The 22986-nt window shown below is 35.9% G+C and overlaps 1 protein-coding gene across 1 annotated transcript in view; it reads right to left on the minus strand.

Annotated features, from left to right (window-relative positions):
- MIS18BP1 (MIS18 binding protein 1) overlaps nt 1-22986 on the minus strand; it is a 40558-nt gene that overhangs the window by 3931 nt on the left and 13641 nt on the right. Inside the window, exons 7-12 of the mRNA XM_068991348.1 lie at nt 22430-22587; nt 18240-19104; nt 9180-9352; nt 8251-8411; nt 6616-6764; nt 657-744 (exon numbers count right to left, since the gene is read on the minus strand). Coding sequence (XP_068847449.1) covers nt 657-744; nt 6616-6764; nt 8251-8411; nt 9180-9352; nt 18240-19104; nt 22430-22587 — 1594 coding nt within the window. The remainder of the gene's footprint in view (nt 1-656; nt 745-6615; nt 6765-8250; nt 8412-9179; nt 9353-18239; nt 19105-22429; nt 22588-22986) is intronic.

A 22986-nucleotide genomic window follows, 5' to 3' on the forward strand; every position in this document is an offset into this window, starting at 1 on the left:
AAATATTGAAATACAATACACACATACACGTCAAATCAAGTAGCTGAATCTGAAAAAATTTTGAAATCTAGAGTATCTAATGAAATTTCTTGTTGCATGACAATCATAACTCAATCAGTATGGATTATTCCACAATCACTGAATAGATATTACTCTTCTGTGTCTTGCCTGAAATGTCCTTCTCTAACCTATATTTCTCCCACCCTGCCTGACTCCTCAAATGAAAATTCTCACCTTACTCAAATGCTCCAGTCTATGAACTGCCATCTATAATCCTATAGCACTTACATGCTTACCTCACTCATAGCCTCATACTCTAATTTACTTCTATTAGGCTATAAGCAACGTGAAGGCAGGGGTTATTACATAACTTATAACTCCAGCAATTTGCGAGGTATTATAGTTGTTCAACAGATGCAAGCATGCTCAGTCATTTCAGTCAAGTCCAACTCTTTGCAACCCCAATGGACCATAGCCCGCCAGGCTCCTCTGTCCATGGATTGATTCTCCAGGCAAGAATACTGGAGCGGGTTGCCATGCCCTCCTCCAGGGGATCTTCCCAACCCAGGGATCTAACGTACGTCTCCTGTGTTTCCTGCATTGCAGGCACATTCTTTACAGCTTAGGTACTGGGAAGCCCCAACAAAAATACTTACCGTCTTTTTCTTGATATTGCCCCAGGTAGTGCCACCTTTACTTTTATGGGCTTTTTGCATACGAAAAACATATTTATCACAATCATTCCTGTTTAAATATAAAGTAATTTCAAATCAACATTAATCACCATACTTTAATCCACAGATTGAACAGCAATTGACAAAATTAATTTAAAATGTTTCCGTACGTTAAAAGTATATTTTATGTTCCATTTTAACACATGTATACCCGTGGCGGATTCATGTTGATGTATGGCAAAACCAATACAATATTGTAAAGTGATTAACCTCCAATTAAAATTAAAAAGACAATTGTGTACCAATGGAGATGGACAAAATGCTTCAACCCTGTAAGACTGTTCTGAAAAATGATAGTTTACTCATTGTCCATTGTCCCATCTGTTCTTCCCAGTCTCTATCTTGCTGCCTGTCTTTTCTAAAACTCACTAAGACATCTTGTCCATTGATTCCCTTTTGTTATACCTTTTACTCCTTTCTCGTTCATGTCTTCCTTCCCTATCCAGGTTGAATCTTAAAAGTTATCACTTTAAGGATATGCATGGTGATGAAAACTCTCCATTAATTTATGCCTTCCAACTGTGTTGAGATTCAGTTTGGCTCATAAGCCTTTTATTTCTACATCGTTACATGTTTTTTATACCAACTAAGACTTTAAAAAAATATTTTTTTTAACCTTACCTCTTTTCCCTTCTCATCCTTAGCAAATACACCTACCTGACTCATAATTTACAGATGAAAACTGAAGCTACATAGATTCTTAGTTTCCCCAACAATTACTCAGGACAGATTTTCTCTCTAGGCATCAAGTTCCTTTATGATTGACTATCCATTCTTTTATGACTATTTGGCAGCTTAAAGGTATGACTGTAAGAAATCTGTAAATCTGTGATGTATATTAAGATATCAATGTGAACCACAAGCACTGCTGCACAGTGCGTGAATGAGCCTAGCCAGTTGTTCAGGATCAGCACCTCATAAAACTACTGTCCGGTACAGATACTTTGGGAGTGATAAAAAAAAATACTGTTGCATAGCTTAAAATTGTTATGAAAAGGAAGCTAACTACTAGAGTCGGTGAAGTCTAGAGATTAAAGAGGTCTAGGAAACTCGTTTTTTAAAAATAAAGTTTTGCAAAATATATTATTGGTATGAGTCCATCTTGTGCTCTATAAGGAAAAAAAGCCATTTTCTATCATTGTGAAAGTGATACATGTTAAAAAAAAAAACTATCATAATCCACCACAGTGTAATCCTACCATCTACAGATAATGGCTAGTGTTTTTGGTTAAGCAATTTCCTATCTCCTATGAATACATGTTACAAAACTAGGATCATACTGTAGGTAATGTAGTTTTATTTCTTAGCTCTTAAAAATTATTCACTGAACATTATTCTGTATCATTAAAGTTTATTGAAAGCGTTATTTAATCCTTTTAAACCTTTATTGGAGCATAGTTGCTTTACAATGTGTTAGTTTTTACTGCACAGCAAAGTGAATCAGCTATACACACACACACCCATACACACACGCCCCCTCTTTTTTGGATTTCCTTCCCACTTAGGTCACCACAGAGCACTGAGTAGAGTTCTCTGTACTGTAGTGTAGTTTCTGATTAGCTCTCTATTTTACACATAGTATCAATGTATATATGTCAATCCTAGTCTCCCAATTCATCCCACCACCCTCCCCCCTTGGTATCCATGTTTGTTCTTTACATCTGTGTCTCTATTTCACTTTGTAAATGAGACCCATCTGTATCAGGAGTTCCCCAGGCAGAGGGCCTGGGACTTGTAATGGTCCATGACCTGTTAGGAACCAAGCTGCACAGAAGGAGGTGAAGGACTGCTAAGTAAGTCAGGCTTCACTGCGGTTCCCCATTGCTCACATCAAACCTGAACCATTCCACCCTCCACCCACCCTACCAGGTCCATGGAAAACGGTCTTCCACAAAACTGGCCCCTGGTGCCAAAACTGTTGGGAACTGCTGGTCTCGGCCAATTTTTTCAGATCCCATATTTATGCATTAACATACAATATTTGCTTTTCTCTGACTTACTTCACTCTGTATGACAGTCTCTAGGTCTGTCCTTGTCTCTATAAATGGCCCAATTTCATTCCCTCTATGGTGATATTCCACCGTATATATATGTCACGTCTTTATCCACTCTGTTGATGGACATTTAAGTTGTCTCCATGTCCCAGCCTCTGTGAAGAATGCTGCAGTGAACACTGGGGTGCATGTGTCTACTTGGGTTATGGTTTTCTCTGGGTATATGCTCAGTAGTGGGATTGCTGAGCCACATGGTAGTTTCAGTTTTTAGGGTTTTTTTTTTTATTTGGCTGCCCCATGCAGCCATGTGGGATCTTAGTTCCCTGACCAGGAATCGAACCTGTGCCCTCTGCATTGGGAACTCAGAGTCTTCACTACTGGAGTGCCAGGGAAGTCCCTCAATTTTTAGTTTTTTTAAGAAATCTCCATATTATTCTCCATAGTGGCTGTATCAATTTACATTCCCACCAACAGTGCAAGAGGGTTCCCTTTTCTCCACATCCTTTCCAGCATTTACTGTCTGTAGATTTTTAATGATGGACATTCTGACTGGTATGATGTGATATCTCATTGTACTCTTGCATTCTCTAATAACTAGACGTTGAGCATCTTTTCATGTGTTTGTTCGCTATCTGTACTGAAGACATCATTTTAAATTGTTACATGTTATTCTATTATATGGACAAGTCCTAATTTCTTAACTTTCCTTATTATTGGACTGTTAGGTCAGTTTCAAAATTTCAGTATTGTTTTGTGATGAACATCTTTGTTCATACAAGTAAATGCTCATAGTTGCCCAACCTCATATTTCCTTATAAATAAAATTCAAGGGTCAAAGGAATGAATATTTTAAAGCTAATGATTTGGCCAAAGTTCTTACCAAAATCTGTCCAAAATCATACGCACCACACAAATTAACTCACACACCTATGGTCAATTAATCTTTGACAAAGGAGGCAAGATTATACAATGGAAAAAAGACATTCTCTTCAATAAGTGATGTTAAAGTTGGACAGCTATATGTAAATCAAGTCAGAACACACCCTCACACCATGCATAAAAATATGGCTCGAGGACTTAAAAGACATAACACCATAAAACTCCTAGAAGAGAACATAGGCAAAACATTCTCTGACATAAATTGTACCATATTTTCTTAGATCAGTTTCCCAAGGCAATAGAAATAAAAACAAAGTTAAACAAATAGGACCTAATCAAACTTACAAGTTTTGGTACAGCAAAGGAAACCATCAATAAAACGAAAAGACCACCTACAGACTGGGAGAAAATATCTGCAGATGGTGTGACCAACAAGGGTTAATTTCCAAAATATACAAAGAGCTCATACAACTCAACAAGGTAAAAACAAAACAACCCAATCAAAAAATGGACAGATGACCTAAAGAGACATTTTTCCAAAGAAGACATACACATGGAAAGCAGGCACATGAAAAAAGGCTCAGCCTCACTAGTTGTTAGAGAAATGCAAATCAAAACTACAGTGAGCACTACCTCACACTGGTCAGAACGACCATCGTTTAAAAATCTACAAATAAGTGGTGGAGAGAAGGTGCAGAAAAGGGGATCCTCCTGCACTGTTGGTAGGAATGTAAACTGGTACAGCCACTATGGAGAACATATAGGGGTTCCTCAAGAAACTGAAAAGAGTTGCCATATGATCCAGCAATTCCACTCCTGGGCATATATCCAGACAAAATTATAATTCAAAAAGATACATACACCCCCTATGTTCATAGCAGCACTATTCACAATAGCCAAAACATGGAAGCAACCTAAATGTCAGTTGACAGATGAATGAATTAAAAAAGATATGGTACATACATAAGTAGTATTTGACTTACTCAGCTATAAAAAGAAGCATGAAATAGTCCCATTTGCAGCAACATGGATGGACCTAGAGATTCTCATACTAAGTGAAGTCAGACAGAGAAAGACAAATACCACATGAGATCACTTATGTGTGGAATCTATGACGCAAATGAACCTATCTATGTGGAATCTATGACGCAAATGAACCTATCTATGTGGAATCTATGACGCAAATGAACCTATCTATAAAACAGAAAGAGACTCAGAGAACAGACTTGTGGTTGCCAAGTGGGAGAGAGGATTGGGAGGGAAATGGATTAAGAGTTTGGAATTAGCAGATGGAAACTATTATATAGAGACTGGATAAATAACAAGGTCCTAGTGTATAGCACAGGGAACCATATTCAATATCCAGTGATAAACCATAATAGAAAAGAATATTAAAAAAAAAAAATATATATATATATATATAAAATTGAGCCACTTTGCTATACAGAAGAAAATGACCTCACTGTAAATCAACTATACTTCAATAAAATAAAATTCTAAAGTATTTTAAAAAATTATATGCTTAATATACTTTCACTTGTAAATACTTATTTAAAAATAAACAAAAAATAATTTCTGGATTGCTAGGAAAAATTGTTTTTGCTGAGTAAATGCAAATTCAAATTTTCACTAAGCTTCATGAGAATACTGATGGTTTTTTTTCCTCCCAGTTTTGATCATATGGCTTCACTCTCTCATACCCCATGAAAACTGCTCTTATCAAGATTAGTGCTGGCCTGCTGAACTGCCAAATGAACAGTCTATTTTCAGCCTGCCTTACCATTTTCCATTTTCCCCCCCACGTTATTTGATTGATTTATATTTCAAAATAATGTTTATATTCACATAGTGTGGAATTAAAAGTCTTTGTTTTTGTCCCAAGTTATCTTAGTTCGTCTCCTGAAAGATCACCAATGTTTTCAGTTGCCTATGTATCCTTTAAGAGATATTTGATCAAATAAAAGCAATTATGTGTGTGTATAAACACATATACATACAAGGATACACACACACAGAGCCCCTATTGACACAAATGATAACACATTAACTACATCTAACGGTTTTCATTCATTTATTTATTTTTCGGCTGTGCTTGCGGCATGCGGATCTTAATTCTCCCACAAGAGGTCAAACTCATGCCCCCTGCACTGGGAGTTGTGGAGTCCTGACCATTGGACTGCCAGGGAAGTCCCCCTTTTTTCATTTAATATATCTCTTACCATAAGTACATAAAGCATTTCTCATTAATTTCTATGGCTACATAATGTAGCAAAATTTGATTGGTCCCTAATTGATGGACATTTGAGTTCTTTCCAGCCTTTTGTCATTATAAGCAATACTGCAACAAATTAGCTGTACAATCACAATTCTAGAGGTAGGACTGCTAGGTCAGAGAGTATATGAATTTATAACTTTGATAGATATCAACAAAGTACCACTTTCAGGGATTGAACTAATTTACCTTTTCACTAGTAATATGTGAGAATTGCTTTCCTTTTCTTGTTAATTTGTAGGAGTGTTATAACAGGGAAGTTAGCCTTTTTTCCTGTGGTAAGTTCCCATAAATTCTCTTTTTAAAATTATAAGTTCCAAAAATTCTTTTCTCAGATTCTCATTTGTCTTTTGACTATTTATGATGGTTGGTACCAACTAAAACTTTATAAGGTTGACTTTATCATACTTTTTGTTAGTGGCTTCTGGGACTTCTAAGATTATGAAATAATTCTCCACAGTCTTCTAAAGATATATTTTATAGTTTAATTTTTACATGCCAAACTTTGACCCATTTGGAATTTATCCTAATATAGAGTGTGAACTGTGTACTGACAATACAGAAAACACCTATACTTGCAGGAACTATCCATCTTTGACCTCTAGGAACCATTCTTTCTTGTTTTTTTTTTAAAAATAATGATGACTTCTCTAATTACTGATATCTGCTGTCTTCAACTCATGGGATGTTAAAAGCTGATGGAGAGAATTTCAGTACCATATGTACAAATACATACCTGTTTATAGAGTCTAGCATGCTAGGCGTGACATGATGACACTGAGGAGTTTTTGCCAGTGGAAAGATTACTGATGACGGAGTTGTTGGATTTCTGTCCATATTTGGCAGAATATCCTCCCCTTCTTGACTGTCCTGGAAACTTGGTAACTAAAAAGCAAATATGTATTACCAACAGGCACCCCTAAAAATGGAATTCCTCATTATCACAAATTGTTTTTTGAGGGAAGGGATTATGTTATTTTCCTTCTTATAATTTCACAACTGAGATAAATAACTAAAATATTAGTAGGTAGAGAACAGAGCCTTGGTCTCTAAAAAACTTAGTTTCTATTGTGTAAAATGGAAAGGACACACATTTCTAGTATTGCATAGGTCAAAGGTCAGCAAATATTTTCTGTAGAGTCAGAAAATATTTTAGGTTTTATGGTCTTTGTCCCACTGCTCAATTCCACTGCTGAAGCAGGAAAGCTACCACAGCCAACATGTCTGTGGTCCAGTAAAATACTGTTTATAAAAAGAGCTGATATGCCAGATCCGGCCTGTGGGCCAAGTATACTGACCTCTGCACAGACAGAGCAAAGCAAAAGTATAACTGATTTACTATTATGCTTGGTACTTAATAGATACTCAGGCAGTATTAAACTTTTTGTGTACATATATTTCCAATAAATAATTTAATCTTTTAATTAAAGTTTTACTTACCTTTGTATTAAAAGCATAGAAAAAGTGGGCTTCTGTTTCTATTTTATTATTTTTGCTTTTAAAATACTGCTACTGTTGCACTTAGGACAAAACATGGGAGGAATAATATAAAGGGCACAATGCCTAAAGGATCAGTGTTTTTGTGCAGAGAACACAGTAAGAGCCTCAGATGGCTCCCTTAAAATACTTCCCTTTATAACCTGTCTAGGTAAAATGGGGCCCCAGATCATGTTGTCACTAAGTTCTCACTAAGCAGCCTTTTAAAACTGGATAATTTAACAATATTGTGAAATGGGTAGATGGAAAAATTACCCCAAGTGTGAGCCTTCTGAATTTTTTTCTTGCCTACTTTTTTCCCCTATGAGCTTGATACTTTTTATTATTCCAGTAACATCTGAATGAGTTCTTACTTTTTTTTTAATTTTTATTTTTACTTTATTTTACAATACTGTATTGGTTTTTATATATTGCAAATATTTTATCCCAATCACTGAAGTTTTTAGTTATGTGATTTTTTTCATTCTATTAGTATAAAAATTCTTGCAATCATTCAAATCTGTCAATTTTATGCTGCCATGTAGTCCCTCCTCTGAATTTACTATGCAGTAGGTAATAATCTATGCCTGTCACGCCCCCTTTTAAAGTCTGCCTCACTGCATATGAATTTTAAATATATATGCTTGGCCTTTTTCTGGGCTTTCTATTTGGTTCTTTCAGCATTACTTCTGAACCCCACTGAAGGGCAGACCCTGGCCACTGAGGAGAACGGCATGACTGGCAGACTGCTTCCTGTACTCTACTCTGACATTTCTGTGGAGGCTATCAGTCCTTGGCCTAAATATTAGGGATGAACACTAACCCTAAATAAAAATGAAAGATACAAAAGTCAATATAAAAAGAAAACAATGATTTCTACATTTAAGACTCTTACCAGTATTTTTCGATGCTGCAAAGGTGTTGCACTGAAAAAATCATCATGGTCATCTTTCGGCAGCTGTTCAAGAAAATCTCTCATCTGCTGCTTCCTTTTAAGAGTTCCCACTTTGGCAGTTATCTTCACAGTTTCCTTCTTATCAGCATCATCGATCTTGCCTTAAGAATCAGCAAAAATTTTGGTAAGGATTTGGTCTTTTATAGTAACTGCTCTATAAAGTAAAGATCCTTTGCAAAATCTAAACTGTGTATTCATATTAAATAAACTCAGCATCTGTGGTTAATATTTCCAAGCCTCCTATATAACAAATGACTCTATACTGGGATTTGGGCAATATGATTAGATTACAAAAATACTCAGGAAGAAATTACATTTGGATTAGGCAGGGTGAGGTTGGAAAGGTTCTTTACCTGGAGAAGTTACCTCTCATATTTCCCTTGCTGGTTGTCTACCCTATTGTCTTGCTAAAATATAAACCTTATTGAATTAGGACAGGGATACTGAATGTTCCCTAAAGCTTCATTTAAGACTTCTCTGGCATAAACCTGGCCAGGAATGTGTACTCCTGGGGCCTACACAACTAAACTTATTCTTACGAGTTTTCTTATGAATTACTAAGGGACCCTGACAAACTGACCTCAAATTTAACTCAGAAAAACAACCCAGTTGTTGAAATCTCTGGATCCAACTGCAGATTTCCTAGAACAAACTCAAAGCACAAGGCTGCTAAGGTTACTGTTAATATAAGGAAGTAGCTAGGTCAGACTTAAAAAATTAAACAGATGATCTTTGGAGTTGTTTCTAGCTTTAAAATTATAAAAAAATCCACCTATTAGAAGACACATGGATAAATATAAATTATATCTAATGAGTAATCAGAAATCAATACTGAGAACTAGGAAAAAACTATTTGCTATGAAGGTCACCATTTTTGCCTTTGGGGTTGGCTGGCTTTTTCTTGGTGTCATGTTTCTGAAATCGTTTTCCTCGGGGATCTTCCATGTACTTCCTCTGGCATTCATCCGCGGATCGAGAACCTACAGCCATAGCTACGGCTGACCAGAAACCAGGCTTGTGCTTTGGCAGAGATACAACAGCACTACAGAAGACCAAAACCAGTTAAAGAACAAGAAATTCAACTCAATAAAAGTCACCTTTTATTGAAGTAAAGGGATGCCACTAAATCAGGAATTCTATCAAAATCATTCTAGATAACTATTTGGGAAGAAGTTAGTATTCCCTACACTTAATAATTCTTACTTGACTGAGCGACTGAACTGAACTAAATATGAAGATATGAGTTTATGTATCTAGTAGATGCCTTCAATTCTGTTGCATTCTATGAAACCTGAAAAAGCATGCCCAGTCTTTCAACATATTTTCCTAAGTCCAGCTAAGCAATGATTAGATCTTTAGGGTAGGAGGTAGGGGCTCTAGCATGATTAACTTTTCTGTACCAATGCACGAATCTTACTGGTGCTAAGTATACAGGAAGATAAGTTCTTAGGTTCTATATATTCCAGGTTACAAACTCTTACTAAAAAGTGTTATGCTTGCATTTACTCTATTTTAATTTCTAGAACTCAGTATTTTATGTATAGTACTTAATTGGGGGAAATGAAAATTGAAATAGAAAAAAACAAAGTCAATATAAGGTAGTTACCCAATTTAACAACTGAGTTACATTCTAAAATTTCATTGCAAATGATTATTTAGAACCTGGTATACATATTACTGTCTCCCAAACTCCCAATGGATTTTATATATTGTGGTTAAGGCTAATATTAATAGTTCTGCCAGAAAAGGTCTATTTAACTCACCAAGTAACCTATGCAGTGTCATGATGGAAAAAATTTAACTAGTTCTTTGGGGTTAAAAAGCCCTGTTTGTGGTGTTTGTCAACTTCCATATTGTAAATACTTCTATTGTGGCTGATTTCAAGCTACCAATTATACAGAATTTCTACCATACAGATATGACAGACATTAAAAACTTCAAGCGCACAGATAAGAATAAAACATAGTAAAATATTTAGGAAGTGATGAGTTTAGAGTTTGTTTTTAGTAAATTTATTTTTAGTTTATATAATTTTTAATAATGACTCTTTAACATTCAATTTGTAAAATTCCTAAATATTTAAGAGTCAACTTTTGTGAATAGATATGATCTAACTACAGAATCCCACTTATTCCATATATAAAAGGAGAACAAATGCTGAGTATTGAGCTTGTTAATGAATGCTCTACTTTTTTTTTGCACATTTTCTCTTTAAAAAATCACTTCATCATTCTTAGCATAAAAACCAAGTAGGACCTATACTATTCCTTGCCTATCTGTTCTCATCCTCTACTGTTCTTCCCTCACCTTCTATATGCCAGTCATTTTGGCCTTTTAGTATTTTAAAATATTCCCTCTTACTTTCTACCTCTATATACATGGTTTTAATTTAAAATGTACTTATCCTGAATCTTTGGCTTGAATACTTACTTATCCTTCAAATCTTAGTTCTGGTATCTGCCTAAACAAAGTCATTTTCCAGATAAATATTCTCATAAACTTCTAACAGGGATTATTTGCTAAGTATCTATCTACCCTCCTAGGCTATAAGCATGATAGAGGGGTATAAAGTAGTGGGCTGCAAGTAAGAATCACTTAAGGAGCTTATAGCAAAATTTAAGGAAGCAAGTAAAAATAAGCAAACAGATCCATAGACTCTCCCCCTGAAGATTTCAATTCAGAAGAACTGGGGTGACAGTCCTTGCATTTTCCAAAAGCTCCTTATGTGATTATTTTGCTGAGAAGTCAGCATTAGAATTGCTTTATGTTGTTTGTAAGAAGAAAGTATTACATCTAATTGAGTGGAAAGTAGGAAGAGGTAATAACAAGGAAAGGTTACAGGGAGGAAGTGACACGTGAGATGAAATTTGAGGGATGGATAAAAATATAACAGAAGAAAATGAGGCAACAATATTGGTAAAGAAATGAAGACCAAGAAACTGCATATGGCTGCTGCTGCTAAGTCGCTTCAGTCGTGTCCAACTCTGTGCGACCCCATAGACAGCAGCCCACCAGGCTCCCCCATCCCTGGGATTCTCCAGGCAAGAACACTGGAGTGGGTTGCCATTTCCTTCTCCGATGCATGAAAGTGAAAAGTGAAACTGAAGTCGCTCAGTCATGTCTGACTCTTCGCGATCCCATGGACTGCAGCCTACCAGGCTCCTCCATCCATGGGATTTTCTAGGGAATGGTAAATAATTCATATTTATAGTCTGGTAAACTTCAAAGACACTTACTCCTTGGAAGAAAAGTTATGACCAACCTAGACAGCATATTGAAAAGCAGAGACATTACTTTGCCAACAAAGATCCATCTAGTCAGGGCTATGGTTTTTCCAGTGGTCATGTATGGATGTGAGAGTTGGTCTGTGAATAAAGCTGAGCGCCGAAGAATTGATGGTTTTGAACTGTGGTGTTGGAGAAGACTCTTGAGAGTCCCTTGGACTGCAAGGAGATCCAACCAGTGTATTCTGAAGGAGATCAGCCCTGGGATTTCTTTGGAAGGAATGATGCTGAAGCTTAAAGTCCAGTACTTTGGCTACCTCATGGAAAGAGTTGACTCATTAGAAAAGACTCTGATGCTGGGAGGAATTGGGGGCAGGAGGAGAAGGGGACAACCAAGGATGAGATGGCTGGATGGCATCACTGACTCAATGGACGTGAGTCTGAGTGAACTCTGGGAGTTGGTGATGGACAGGGAGGCCTGGCGTGCTACGATTCATGGGGTTGCAAAGAGTCGGACACGACTGAGCGACTGAACTGAACTGAAACTTCAAAGAAATGGCTGTGGGTCAGAGTTGTGAAAAAAAACTAAAGAAGCATAACCCAAGCCCAGGTCTTCCAGATCAGAATATTATAATAGTATGCACTCTAGGTACTTATAAAACATTTTAAGTTTATAGTAAAATTGTCCTTTTGGGAATGGTTCTATGAATCTTAACATATACATAGTTACAGATACAAAACAAGCTCCATCAGACTGGAAAAAAAAAAAACTTCTGGTCCTACCTCTTTGTGGTTCACCAGTATAACCACTGGAAATCCCTGATCCATTTTCTTTTAGTTCTGTCTTTTCCAGAACATCATATAAATGGAATCATATAATATGTAACCTTTTGGACTGGCTCTTTTCACTCAGCATAATACCTTTGAAATTCATTCAAATGGTTGCAAGAATCGATAGTGTTTCCTTTTTATTACTTAGCAGTTCATTCACTGTTAAGATTGTACCATGACTGCCTTTATGCAAACAGGGCTGTGAAAATCAGGAAGAGAAATGAGCTACGTAAAATCAATCTATAATGTTGTTTGTGAACTTCTGGGCTCACACTGCAAATTTTGATATATTTTCTTCTTTGTTCAGTTCAGAATATTTTCCCTTGAGACCTCCTCTTTGACCCATGGATTATATACAGGTGTGTTATTTATTTTCCCAGCACTTGGAATATTTTTCTTTTATTGATTTGTAGTTTAATTTAGTTATGGCCAACAAATACCCTTTGTATAACTTCAGTGATTTTCAGTTTGTTAAGATTTATCTTATGATCTAGTAAATGTTCATCTTGGTGAATAATTCACCTATCCTTGGAAAGAACATTTTTTTCCCCTACTGTTAGGTACACTATTCTAAAATGTCAGCTAGGTACAGTTGGCTGGTAGTGTTGTTCAGTTCTCCTACCCCTTCACTAATTTCCTGTCTACTAGTTCTGTAAGAGGACACTGACATCTCCAACGATAATTGTGCATATGGCTCTTTCCAGTTCAGTACTTTCCTTTCCTGAAGGACAGGGAAGCCTGGTTTGCTGCAGTCCATGGGGTCGCAAAGAGTTGGACACAACTGAGCAACTGAACAACAACTTTCCTTTTAGTTCTTTCAGATTTTGATTCTTGTATTTTGAGTTTTTGTTCAGTGCATACACATTTGGGATTAAGCCTTCCTCGTGAAATGACACTTCTATTATTTTGTAATGTCTTGCTTTACCCTTGATATTTTCTTCATACTGAAATTTCTGATCAGTATTAGTATAGCCACTCTAGCTATCTATTGGGTTTGCGTGGTATTTATCTATCCTTTCACTTTTAACTTGGCGATGTCATATTTGAAGTGTTTCTTTTATATGACTGGAGAAGGCAATGGCACCCCACTCCAGTACTCTTGTCTGGAAAATCCCATGGACAGAGGAGCCTGGTGGGATTGTGTTTTTAAATTCATTCTGACAATCTGTCTATAAAATGGTGCATTTAAATTATTAACATAATTAACGCAATTGTTTTTCTTTGTTCCCCATCTTCTACTTCTCTTTTTCTGCCTTTTTTAAAAAGTATTTTATCTATTATATATTTGAAGATATCTATGTAGTTTTTTAGTGGATGCTCTGACGTTTACTATATATGTACTGAACAGTCCACTTTGAATCAATATCTTTCTGCATCAACAAAAGCAGTTTCAAGCATTCTGTTCAGGTTTTTATACCTGCATAGAAGAAACAGAGCGGAGTATGCTTACTTATCTTACTGGGAAGTGGCATTTCTGCAGTTCAAGCATTTCAAAATATCCTTAGGTGATCTGAATATACAGTAAAGGAAATAATGGGGGATACAGCTGAAAAGGATAGATAACTGAGGTCAACCTGAAAAGGATAGCTGAAGTCAACTATTGCTCTCAATATAAGGCAGAAGAATCTTTATATAATTTGAAGATCAGTAAGAATACAAGTGAAGGATTTTGACTTGTTAGAACCACACAATACATTAGCACTAATCTGGAATTGTATAGAACAGATTACTTACTCATATGAAATGAACAAAGTACAAATACAAAGCTGCTTCCAAAGTTCAGGCAAAAGGCATTAAAGGTCTGAAAAAGAGTAGCGTCAAGAAAAAGGCTACACAGGCACATCTCGTTTTACTGCTCTTTGGTTTACTGGGATTTTATTTTTTGAACAAATTGAACGCCTATGGCAACCCTCTGTCAAGTAAGTCTACTGGCACCATTTTTCCAAAAGCATTTGGTTACTACATGTCTCTGTCACATTTGGTAATTCTCACACTATTTCAAACTTTTTCATTATTACTGTATTTGTTATGGTGACCAGTGATGTTACTGTTATATTGCTTGGGAGCCAAGAACTGTATGTATCTAAGACAGCAAATTTAACTGATAAACATGATTAAGCTTACTGAAGAAGGCATGTCAAGAGCTGATGTAGGCTGAAAGCTAGGCTTCTTGCACAAGTTACCCAAATGTGAATGCAAAGGAAAAAATTCTTGAAGGAAATTAAAAATGCTACTCTAGTAAACACATAAATGATAAGAAAGTGAGACATGTTGATGATATGGAGAAAGTTTAGCAATCTGGATAGAAGATCAAACCAGTCACAAGCTTCTCTGAAACCAAAGTCTAATCTAGAGCAAGGCCCTAACTCTCTTTAATTCTATGTAGGGTAAAACGTCAGGAAGCTACAGATGAGAAGTTTGAAGTTAGCAGAAATTGGTATGAGGTTTAAGGAAAGAAGTCATCTCTGTAACACAAAAATGCAAAGTGAAGCAATGAGTGCTAATGTAGAAACTGCAGCAAATTAGCCAGAAGATCTAGCTAAGATCATCAATGAAGATGGCTAAACAACAGATTTTCAATGTAGACAAAACAGTCTTGTATTGGAAGAAGACGCTGTCTAGGACTTTTATAGCTAAGGAGGGAAAGTCAATGACTGGCTTCATGTAACTAGGGACTTGAAGCCAGTGCTCATTTGCCATTTCAAAAACTTGAGCAACCCTTAAGTATGTTAAATCTACTCTACCTGGGCTCTATAAGTGAAATATCAACCCTAGTGGACAGCATATCTGTTCTGAATTATTTTATGCTCACTGTGGAAAGCAATTCAGAAAAGAAGATTCCTTTCAAAATGTTACTGCTCACTGACAATGCGCCTGGTCACCCAAGAGCTCTGAGATGGAGATGTACAACAAAATTAATGTTGTTTTCAGCCTGTTACATAATGTCCATTCTGCAGCTTATGGGTCAAGGAGTAATTCTGATTTTCAAAGTCTTATTATTTAAGAAATATACTTCCTAAGGCTAGAGCTATTCTCGATAGTGATTCCTCTAATGGATCTGAGCGAAGTAAATTGAAGACCCCCCTGGAAAGGATTCACCGTGAAGATACCATTAAGAACATGTGTGACTCATGAGAAGAGTTCAAAATATCAACATTCACAGGATTTTGGAAAGAGTTGATTCCAACCCTTATTAATGACTTGAAGGAGTTAAAGACTTCAGTGGAAGAAGTTACTGCAGATGTGATGGAAACACCCAGAGAACTACAATTAGAAGTACAGCCTAAAGATGTGACTGAATTGCTACAACCTCATGAAAAAACTTGAACAGACAAGGAGCTGCATCTTACGGATGAGTAAAGAAAGTGGTTTCATGAGATGAAATCTACTGAAGATGCTGTGAAGATTGCTGACATGACAATAAAGGATTTAGAATATTCTATAAACTTAGCTGATAAAGCATTGCTGAAATGACAATAAAGGATTTAGAATATATAAACTTAGTTGATAAACCAGTCGCAAGGTTTGAGAGGATTGACTCCCATTTTGAAAGAAGGTCTACTCTGGGTGAAATGCTATCAAACAGCATTGCATGCTACAGAGAAACCATTCATTAAAGGAAGGGTCAACTGATGTGGCAAACTGCATTGTCTTATTTTAAGAAATTGCCACAGCCATCCTAACCTTCAGCAAACACCACTCTGGTCAGCAGCCATCCATACCAAAGCAAGACCCTCCACCAGCAAAGGAATTACAACTTGCTGAAGGCTCAAATGATAATTAGTATTTTTAAGCAACAAGTTTTTTTAAATTAAGGTATGTGTGTTAGTCGCTCAGTTGTGTCCAATTCTTTGTGACCCCATGGACTGTAGCTTGCCAAGCTTCTTTGTCCATGGAATTCTCCAGGCAAGAATACTGAGTGGGTTGCCATTCCCTTCTCCAGGGTATTTTCCTGACCCAGGGATCAAACCTGGGTTTCCTGCATTGCAGGCAGATTCTTTACCATCTGAGTCACCAGGGAAGCCCAATGAAGGTACATACAGTGGGGTTTTTTGATACAATATTATTGCATACTTAATAGACTACAGTATAGTGTAAACATAACTTTTATATGCACCAGGAAGCCATAACGTTAATGTGACTTGCTTTGTTGAGATATTCGGCTTATTCCAGTAGTCTGGAACCTAACTCACAACATCTCCTAAGTATACTGGTAGCTTCATGATTTTTTAAAAGATTAAAAGCCAATAATAATAAAGAGCTTAAAGCTAGCTGACTAGGAGAATTACATATTAAGAAACAGGAATGTCAGGTAAAGTGGACAGGCAGAAGAAAGTAAGTTTGGCTTTTGACATATTAAGTTAGCTGTGAAAGTGAAAGTTACTCCATCGTGTCCAACTCTTGTGACCCCATGGACTATACAGTCCGTGGAATTCTCCAGGCCAGAATACTAGAATGCGTAGCCTTTCCTTTCTCCAGGAGATCTCCCCAACCCAGGGATCAAACCCATGTCTCCCACATTGCAGCCAGATTCTTTACCAACTGAGCTATCAGGGAAGCCCTGAAGTTAGCTGTCGGTGAGATTTATATAGAGATGTCCAGCAGGCAAAGGGAAATACAGACCTAAGTACAAGCATTCAGAACTAGAGACACAGATTTGGGAATCCCTGTATAAAAAAGTAGAGCTTTGGAAGGAAAAGATCACTAAGGAATACACTTTGCTATAGAGCAAGCAGCCAAAATCAAGAACTTTGGAATATAAGAAAACTTCTGCCTGAAAATAAGACTGAAGGAAAATTTAGGAAATGGAGAAAGGAAGAGTACAGTGGCACAAAGATCCCTTAGGAAGAAAAAGTAGATTTGAAAATGAATTCTAAATGTTATAAAGCTGGGGGTACACAAGAGAACGGAACACTAAACGTGGTATGTTTTTATGGTTTTCTTCTCTCTTTTATCAGTGACATCTTCCTATCTTTCTCCTGGATGATTTCCATCAGCATACCACTGTACTCTGGCCTGACTCATCTAATAAAAAGCAAGCAACTAAACATACATGTTCCCTTATCTCCTCACTCTCTTCTATGACTGCGCCTTCTTCTGTTCCCCATCATTGCCACGTATCTTTTGTTGTCCATCTAGGTTATCTTGACTGTCCATTGCTCAACTGTGACCTGGCTTCCAATACCAACTACCACACTACTGAAACTGCTTTTCAAGTATATGTAGCCAAATCCAATTCTTACCATCCCTGGTTTATCAAGCAGCACTAATTAAGAAACCCTGGACAAATCACCTAATTTTTGAGACTAATTTTTCATTTATCAATGAGGGGGAAAAGACTATGAAATAACCTACAAATTTGGGTTCAAATTTAAGGTTTTATAATAGTAAAGTTAATTATAAAATATTCCTTAAAATGTGAAGCTAAATGAGAGAGTTGCATTTGTCTGTTGAAATAGTTTACCCCTACTTTACTGAGGTATGACTGAGAGATAAAATTGTATATATTTAAAATATACATGTGATCATTTGATACACATATACATTGTGATGTGATTACCACAATCAAATTAATTAACAAATAATAGTCCTCTCAAATAGTTTTTGGTGAGGGAAGGAGGGGACTTTCTTGAAATATTAAATGGGAATGAAAAGGTCACTTTCACTTTCTTCATATGTGGGCTGCAGATGGCCACCTAGTTAGACATTATCTGTATTCTCCCTCCACCCGACATAAATTTCGATTTCTCTTCAAGTGTCTTTGGATGACATTTTCCATTTTAATGATTAGAAATCATAAATCAGCCTCTTGTTTTCATGTTATAAACTGTTTTGTGGCCACTCTAGATTTCAAAGTCAAATCTAACTACTTACCAATGAAGTTTCTGTAATTCTTTCTTATTCCATTCCTCATCCTGAGTAAAACCAGGCAAGCATTCCAAGGAATGCCTGTTTGTCTTACCAGATCCCGTTTTCTCGGTATTTGGAAGTTCATTACCAACATCAGGCTTCTGAAGGTTTTCTTTAGCAGAACATTTAGCTTTCTTCTGTTTCATATAAAGCTCATTTTCACTTTCTTCAGTTTCAGATTCAGGCATCTCTGGGACTGTCCTTGTTTTTCTTGTGCTTTTTCTCTGGTGAACCACTGTTTCTTCAGTATTTATTGCTCTGGTTTTCTTAACAATCTCAGTTTTCCTTCTAAATTTCTTTTCTTTTTCACTTTCTTCATTAAACAAATCTGATGAGGACTGATGCTTGTCAAATGACACAGTTACTTGATTTTCAATTTTCTTCAGTTTTGATAACCTTGTGTTTTTCTTAAAGTCAGAGGTGACCATTTGTTCTTTTTTAGAACTGGGTATTTTTATTTTGTGGTTGACAGTGAAGAAATCACGTTCAAAACAATGTTCTGTATTTTCACTATTATGGCCCACACTACACTCAAACGTACCTTCTAAAGTCTTTGTGGGCTTGCTGACTGGACTTGTAGTTTCATTTGAGTCTGTTTTACTTTCTTTTTGAAGCTTTCCCAACACAAATTCTGTTACTGCTTTAACAGAGTCAGATGACAGATTACTGTCTATGCACTTTTGCTCTATAATTTTTTTAGATTTAAGTGGTGTCACTAAAATACAAGATTTCTTCAGATTAACAGTCATATATTTTCTTTCTTCATCTGAGAAAAACTGTTCCCTTGTTGTTAGAATATCAACGGGTACTTTTGATTCTTTAGTTCTCTCTTTCATTTCATAAGACAAAAAGCCAAAGATCAAAACTTCAAATTAGAAACAAAATATAGAAAAAAATTCCACAGATATACTGTTTTTTCCCCCCCACAAACTCCATTTTACACACATTACTGTCAAATTAAGCTTTCTGAAGCACTGGTCTGTTCAGATCACTGCCCCTTCAACCGTAAACATTTATTAATTTCTATACCAATCTGTCCACATGTCTCACAATACACTTAGTGTACGTAGCTCCTCTCACTGGTCTTTATCAATATAGTTCTAATTGCTCACTGTACTCAATCTGAACAACATTCTGTTAATTCACTGTTTCTCAACTTTCATTAATCTCATTCACTCTACTTGGAAAATTTCCTCCACCTACTATCTACTTCAGTTCTGTTCTATAACCTGCTTCATTTCTGTTTTCCAACTCACCTATCTACAAACTTTGTCCTGATTCCCTCAACTGAATGAAAGCTTTCCTTCAAATTTCCAGAATATTTTCAAATAATATCATGTTTGACAATGTGCCCTGTGTTATAATTATATACTGTCTTTCAACTGAAAAAAATCCTTAATGGTAAAAACTTTGTTTTTACTTTTGACTTGAAAACCACTTGGGTTACTAAAACCTTACTAGGTATAAAATATATGGAACAGAAGCTATCCTAATTAAGGAGAGTTAAAACATGGAGCTCCATCTGCATGGCCCCATACTCATCACTAGTGGAGGCCACAGAGATACATTTTTGCTGTATCCCCCAAAGCTCCATGAAGAATCATAGGATAATAACCAAAACAGATCTTGGGAAAACAGATCTTATACTGTGTCATTGGCTAAAGAAAGCAAATTAAAATCAGAGAACGTCTCCAGTTTGAAACTTAAGAAGCCAGAAGCCAAACCCATTTAATTTCTAACTTTAAATTATACAATTATAAATATGTACAAGTTTTAAATCATCATACCAACCATCACAGTTAAATACTCTAACAATGTACACATACTGTGTGCCATTACAAGACGAATGACAAAATGAAAGACTTCTGGGAAATACCAAATGCTGGGGAAAAAGGAGCCTCTAAATTACAGTTCATGGAGAAGTGGCACTACTCAAAAGTAATCAAGGAAGTTACTATATGATTTCTCAATGGAATCATATATTTCTTTCTAATTCCTCATATAAACATGATTCAAATGTTCAACTGGAAATGTGAAAATTTTGAACTTTCTAATTCTGAACAAAGCCTTTTTATTCTGAATATTGTTATTCATTTTATTAAATAATTTTAGTAAAGATTCAGACCATTCTGGATACTTCAACCTAAGCTGTATGAAGTTGGTAGTGTAAGTAGTATTGTTGCCTCTTTACTTCTTTAACCACTTATAAATGTTCCTCACTTCATTTCTTTTCATTTAGAAGTAGTAAGAAAAAAAAATGCTATTAAGCTGATGGATTTAACTCAATATGAAATTTTTAACTTGCTAATGTGTAGAGAAAAGGCTCTTTAAATTCTGATAGGCAGGATTTCAATGAAATTACTCTGAAAATCCACATTTACAAAAAAGGAAGTTATGGTATTAATTTCACAGAAGTCTGTACTTCAAGATGCACAATGGATGGTCCTTGCTCTTGAGATCATTACAGTATGGTGAAGGAGGCTGACATTACAATCATTTATAATATTACTGTCAAGTATATTATATAGAATAGCAGAGGTAAAGCACTTTAATAGCAATACTACAACATAGATTACAGCACTAAATACACAAAACAAAAGTTTAGGTAAATCATGAAAATATATATGCACAATCACATCATCTTAAATTATCGTTGGCTGGCACCTTTGCATAACCGTAGTTGTTTAATGGTAGATGTGTTGTTTTTTTTAACACATATTTTAGTGGTTTTCCCATGGAAAGTATAATGATAATAAAAATAATAGCAGCATCAACTACCACCATCTAAAATAATGTATGTGACAAGAGGACCTTGAATGTCTTCATAGTTTCATCAAACAATGATCTAATGAATCACAGTGGAAAAATGATACATCCAAAACAGATTGCAATATTATCTTCCCCTACGCTGAGCTTCTCAAGGAGAAGCATCTCATTTTATTCATCTCTAAGTTCCCAATAACTAACATAGATCAAGGTTCATAGAAGATGCTTTTAGAATGTTTGTTGAATGATTTTCCTATGGACACAGCTGGCCTGAACAATGGTTTACCAAACTTTAGTCTTTTACTTTGTAGTCTCAAATATTTTACCAATAATATTCACAATTTAACTCAAATTCTTGAAAAACAGTACTATAAGTGAAAGAAAGGAGTGGAGGTAGGGCGATGATAAGACCTAAGACTAAAAAAAAATAATACAGTTAGAAATACTTTCAGGGATTTTTAAGTTTGGGGGTAAAAAAATATACAGCAGGTGCTATCGCCCCAGGACTCCAAAATACTGAAGATGGTTTTAGCAATGACAATAAGCAATATGCCTAATTTATAAGAAATAGGATGACTTGATAAAATGAAGAAGGGTTGAGAAGGAACTGGAGCTACAGTTAAGGAGTAAATTTTGCAAGCATTCATCCATGTATTTAATTTATTCCTTTCTCTGTACTAGAGAGGATAAGCATGGTTTCAGTGGGGACAAGGGAGTCGGCTGTGGTAGGAGTGGAAGAATGACATGCAGGTATGTCTATATCCAGTATGGTGTTATGTTTTTGGCAGAAGCAGTCCTGAACTCTTGAAGTTCTGTAAAGCTCTTTGTTATGAGGTCAAGGTAGAAATGCCCTAAATTTATACAACATGGTCTAGTAACTTTTACTCATTATATTATCTAGAAAAGGCTGTAAATACTCTATTTCATCTTGGGGTTGGGTGGATGTGAGGCAGATTATAGTTCTGGTAAAGAACTGACACAGAACAGTTCTGCCAGTTACCTTCATAACAATGGTCATTCAGAAAATACATGTCATTTCCTCCATGGAAGGAAACTGGTTTTGTCTACTAACAGGAATAATATTTAGCACAAAAATATAGGTATCTGTAATATAGGTTTGAGGCAAGCTGGTAGCCTAAAACCTTGCATTTAGAAAACTGAAGCAACAATCATCTTGGATCGCTATGTTTATCAGCTTCCTTGGTACTCTGATTAATTCAAAGGTATTAATTAATGAAGTAGGCTGAATGCTGACTATAGGCGATTGCAGTTTCTCCTCTTAACTAGTGAAAAAAATGAAGATTTTAGGGCAGTAAACAATTATACAATGTGGAGCTCATTTAAAAATATACCAGAATATGAACAAGAGAAGTAAAGACCAGACATACCCAAAGAATCACAGTCACGGTCATAAGTGGTGGTGGCTCTTTGGAGGACATTTGGTTTTTTTTTCCTTGCATCATTTTTCATTGATTTTTGAATGTCAGGAATACATCTTTCAGCTTTCTGTTTTTTTCTGGCCTTTCCTTTTTTCTTCTCACAAGTCCTAAAAACAAGTAGAGTATTTTTTCCTCTAATATAGGTTCTCAAAAAACAAAACCCATAAATAAATAAATTCCCTCAGATAAAGCTTTTTTTCCCTAGCAGATTACCTTTAATCTTTACATGATTTAAGTTTTCATGGCTTCTACCCTTTTCCTCCCACAAAGGACTTCTCTATGACATCTTAAGTCAAATATTCAAATATGACTTTTTAAGTTCTTACCATCTTCACTCTTGTATTTCCTATTTAAGCTGATAAAAGAAAATAACAGGACAAATTCTGCCAGCTGCCTATTCTTGTAAATAAAGTCTACTGAAATACAGTCATACTCATTCATTTCTGTACTGTCTGTGTCACTTTTCCACTACAAAGGCAGAGTCAAGTAGCTGTGACAGAAGCAGC

Source organism: Capricornis sumatraensis, chromosome 19 (genome assembly GCF_032405125.1).
Source record: "Capricornis sumatraensis isolate serow.1 chromosome 19, serow.2, whole genome shotgun sequence".
Classification (NCBI taxonomy): Eukaryota; Metazoa; Chordata; class Mammalia; order Artiodactyla; family Bovidae; genus Capricornis; species Capricornis sumatraensis.